This window comes from Macrobrachium nipponense, chromosome 13 (assembly GCF_015104395.2).
Source record: "Macrobrachium nipponense isolate FS-2020 chromosome 13, ASM1510439v2, whole genome shotgun sequence".
Classification (NCBI taxonomy): Eukaryota; Metazoa; Arthropoda; class Malacostraca; order Decapoda; family Palaemonidae; genus Macrobrachium; species Macrobrachium nipponense.
The window spans coordinates 19,978,258-19,982,977 of NC_087206.1; the positions used below are offsets into that span (position 1 = coordinate 19,978,258).

General features: G+C 38.7%; 1 protein-coding gene across 1 annotated transcript; it reads right to left on the reverse strand.

Moving 5' to 3' along the window:
• Window positions 1-317: 317 nt before the first annotated feature.
• LOC135225258 (uncharacterized) lies at window positions 318-1,835 on the reverse strand. The gene is made up of 2 exons (XM_064264588.1): window positions 1,389-1,835; window positions 318-392 (listed from the first exon to the last, which is right to left on the reverse strand). Exons 1-2 carry the CDS (start codon window positions 1,833-1,835, stop codon window positions 318-320), a joined length of 522 nt encoding a protein of 173 aa, XP_064120658.1.
• Between the last annotated feature and the right edge of the window lie 2,885 nt (window positions 1,836-4,720).

Here is a 4,720-nt window from a genome sequence, read left to right on the forward strand (position 1 = left end):
TGGGTTGATGCTGTCTCCAAACCAACTAATTACCTGCGCGCAAAAGGTATTTGAGGGTGAGAGGCGACATGAGCTTTTCAGCCATCGCGTGGTGGTGTAGTAGGTAAAGCTTCACTGACGTTCCTGGATTTGATAGGATCCATGGGTTCGCGCCCTGGTCCAGGCAAGTCTATTATAAAAAAAAAAAAAAAAAATCCCCTTCGGTAAGCATATATGAAAATATATTAATTCCGAGGTTGAGCGAATTAGATATTAAAGGACATTGTAGCTCGATTTATGTATATGAATCACGGAAATGTGGATATGCCATAGATTGGCTACGTGCTGTCAAAAGCACTACAAATGCTACCGGGGTCGAGGTGGGTTGATGTTGTCTCCAAACCAACTATTACCTGCACGCGAAAGGTATTTGAGGGTGAGAGGCGACATGAACTTTTAGCCTCTCGCAGTAGTGTAGTAGGTAAAGCTTCACTGACGTTCCTGGATTTGAAAGGATCCATGGGTTCGCGCCCTGGTCCAGGCAAGTCTATTATCGAGAAAAAAAAGAAAAAAAAATTCCTCTTCGGTTAAGCATATATGAAAATAAATTAATTCCGAGGTAGAGCGAATTAGATATTAAAGGACATTGTAGCTCGATATATATATATATATATATATATATATATATATATATATGCAAGTAATAATGATCCACCGTGTCTTTTGATAATGATATTGCAATATCTTTTCCGCACTCTCTCTATCTTATCATTTGTAATCATGAGTAGCTAACTGGTCGAGCATCTGCTGTATTGAACAGAATAGCAAAAATGATAATAATAATATCCTTTATTTCAGCTCAGGGCCATATACATGGAATATACAAAATACAGACAGTAACATACACAATCTAGATAGATGAGACATGATAAAAAATGAATAATCGGTAATTATCCACAAAATAGCTGAGGTAGCATAAAAGATAGTAATCATAATACTAGTAATAACAGTAATAATATTGGTAAGAAAAAAATGCATTGAGAGTTATAACAGTTAGTGCACAGATTACATAACTTAAATTTCAACTAGAGACCTTAGGTGGTCACAGTAGTCAGGTTCCGAGGACTAAATACGAAAATTGAATGAAAAAAAAAAAACTTTAACTATTAGTATTCACAGTAATAATGAAAGAGTAAAATATCAGCAATAAATATAATAATAATGACAGAATCTGCAGATTGACATCTTGCCAATACAGAGATTAAGTCCTTTGAGGGATAAAGGCCTATCATCCTTCCCATCTTTCCCACAATTTAGATCTTCTTCTTGCTTCACTCCTTCGGATGCTTTGTATGAGCGAGTTGCTGCTGTTTTCACTCGGTGACCAGACTGTACATTGTTCGCCTTACAATGATTTTTAAATTGTCCAGGTGGTTTTCTATGAACATCTGTGTGGCGGAGTGGTAGCGGGGAGTGTTTGTGAGGCGTTTCAGAATGTCATTGTGCACTACAGTGATACGGAAGAGCAGCAGTTTCACGTCTCGGTGACAGAAGGCAAACCTCCTTGCAATCATGTTGCCGGTTGCGCATAGTTTACGATGCCTCTGTTCAATGTCAGCAGTATCTTTTAGGTAGTCGGTGCTAATGTGACCCAAATACGGAAATTCGTGCACAAATTCCAGCCGATGGTTTCTGAGGAAAATTTGTGGTTCTGCAATATGCTTAAGCGATCTCGGGAGCAGCGACATACACTGGGTCTTGGTTTCGTTGTAAATTATATCAAAATCCTCTGCATTAATGCGGCAAGTGTCGATGAGTCGTTGGAGACCATGCACTGATGGGGAAATCAGAACCATATCGTCGGCGTAACAGAGGTGGTTTATATTTGTTTCATTGACAGTGCATCCGATTGGGAGTGAGTTCAGTTTGACATTCAAGGCATCTGTGTATGTATTGAATAAGTATGGAGAGAGAATGACCCCTTGCCGAAGCCCGTTTAGGGAGCCGAAGGTGTACGATAATACGTTACCCCATTTGACACAGAATTGCTGCGTGGAGAACCAGCAATGTAAAATGCCAATTAGATATAGGGGTGTGCCTCTTTAATGCAGCTTCAGGAAGAGCTTCATGTAGTTTACTGTGTCAAATGCTTTTCTCACATCTACAAAACAAAGGAAAACAGGAGAGGCTGATGATAGGTAGTAGTTCAGCAATCCTTTCATTATGTAGATGCAGGTGTCGGTTGAGTGGTTTACTTTAAACCCGAACTGGTTGTCAGTGGAGTGTAGAAAGGGGAGAAGTCTCACTAGAAGAACAGACTCAAGTATCTTCGATGCGATTGTTGTGATTGCAATCGGCCGGTAGTTACCAGGGTCAGCTGCATCCCTCAGCTTGTTTTTGATTAATGGTATCAAGTGAACTAAGAGTAGGGAGTCTGGAAGAAACTGGTGAATTATGCACGCATTGAATAGGGCAGCTAGTAAAATGTAAATTATCGGATGGCAGAATTTGAAAGCCTCTGCGGGAAGACCATCACAGCCGGGCGATTTATTATTAGGTAGGCTGCTTATGACATCGCAGATGTTACCTGGCGTAATACGGTCTGCAAAATTAAATTGAATGTTATCAGTAAGGAGGTTATCTACATCCTTTCGGGAATCTTGATCATTTATGCAATTCAGGATATTGTTGAAGTGATCGCCCCACATACTTGCGATAGCCTCGTCTCTGACTGCTTCCCGTACTCTCTGTAATAGCCTTTCAGTTTTGGGATTTAAGGACTGGATATCTTTCCAAAGACGAGGATAATCACCAGATTCTAAGTTTCTAGATATTGCATCGGCTCTTAGTTGTTTTTCATTTAATCTGTAGTGCTTAAGGCCACATAAAAACATTTCGCGTGAGTATGTATACAGATCTTTAACCAAGTCATTCCATCCAGGTATATTACGAGAATTACCTTGACGAAATCTATAGGCAGCCCTGCCCGATGCAAGCATAGCGGAGATTATGTTCGAATAGAATTCATTCAGATCCCTCCTGTGGTGGTCATTTCTACAATTTGTGTTGTTACAAAGTAAGGCGTCTGCCGGTTGAACTATTGACCGCAACCAGGTTTCCGTGGTCGCCCTAAAGTATCTGGTTTTCTGTTGGTTTTAAAAATCTCAGTTTACCGCAGGTGGGCGGTCAGTTAGGGGGTTCACGGTAGGGAGGGATGGGGTACTGAATGATACCTGTAATGGGATGTGATCGTGGCCCGTTGCAAGATCATAGCGAATATTGCAGGTCATGATAGAATCTTGAAGTTATGGAGAAGTGATGCAGTGGTCCAGCCAGGAGGTTGTAATAGCGTCCGCTCTATTATGTACATATGAATAGGAGGAGGGAGAGAGGAGCATTACATCGCTAATTTGGAGAGCATGATTTTGACAGAAGCGAGTAAGTTCATTATAAAATTGTTTTGTGAGGTGAGAATTAAGGGCCCCGATTATACAAATATGATCAACAGGAGAATCGTGAATAATACTGTGTAACTCCCCTAGGATTATGCAGTAATGATCAAAATTATTGTTATTTTCCCATGGCATATAAACATTAATTATCAGGATTTTAGAGTTCCCTACTGGCACTTGAAGCCCCAGCAATCTGTCACTCCTGTGATATGGCAATATTTTATCACACCTTTCTTTCTCTCTTATCATTTGTAATCTACACTACGAGAGAGAGAGAGAGAGAGAGAGAGAGAGAGAGAGAGAGAGAGAGAGAGAGAGAGAGAGAGAGAGAGAGAGGTATTAGCTCTTATGAAATTCTTTGTCCTGTAAAATCATTCTAAAATATAATTAAAATGTTTAATGACAATTATTTGTCACGATGTAATGGCATGACGGGGCCGAAATACCTAAAATACATTAATAACACTGGGCAAAATGAAACTAATTACAATCATAAGGAAACGTTCTAGTAAAAAATGGATGAATACGTTTTCGTCTAATTAGAAGGGTTATTGTTTACTTATGAGATAAGAGATCAAAGACGATAATTGATATAAAAATAAATTAAATACGAAATTGCTAAATAGTGACAATTTTTACGATTCGGTCACGCGTTCTTAGAAGCAGAGCGCAATCAGCATAAAGAAAATATCCTATAACGATACTTATTCCTAGTTGAGGTGTTTGGACAAGGAACAATAATATATTGGGGGAAAATGTGCATTTGTTCCCAGAGAGAGAGAGAGAGAGAGAGAGAGAGAGAGAGAGAGAGAGAGAGAGAGAGAGAGAGAGAGAGCTTGTTATAAGAATAATTCTATCTGGGAAAGTTACAGAAAAATATGTATTTTTTCTACTTAACAACTTTTAAAGCATCCTCTTAGGTGAATACTTTGACTTATAATCTCTCTCTCTCTCTCTCTCTCTCTCTCTCTCTCTCTCTCTCTCTCTCTCTCTCTCTCTCTCTCTCTCTCTCTCTCTCTCTGTGACACACACACACAGACATGCTTCAAGATTTGCAAAAATTAACCAGGTTTCCTCCACCGCCTTTCGTTGTTCATTATTATTATTATAACGTATAATTAATTTAAGTTTTGGATATTGAACACTTATATAGTTTTTGTTATTTTACACAAATTTGTATTGGTGGTTATTATTTCATTATTGTTGATATATATTTCCCGGTAAAACAAAGAGCATTCCATAGATTTTTTCTATTTTGTATTACATTTTCTAGATTTAATCTTAATTTT

Bases quoted from the DNA above. Each gene is read 5' to 3' on its own strand.
- LOC135225258 (XM_064264588.1), bottom strand. From the start codon at position 1,835: ATGGTTCTGATTTCCCCATCAGTGCATGGTCTCCAACGACTCATCGAC. The intron at 393-1,388 runs GTAAGGCGAACA...TTTCGCGTGCAG, and splicing joins TGGACAATTTAAAAATCATT to GTAATAGTTGGTTTGGAGAC.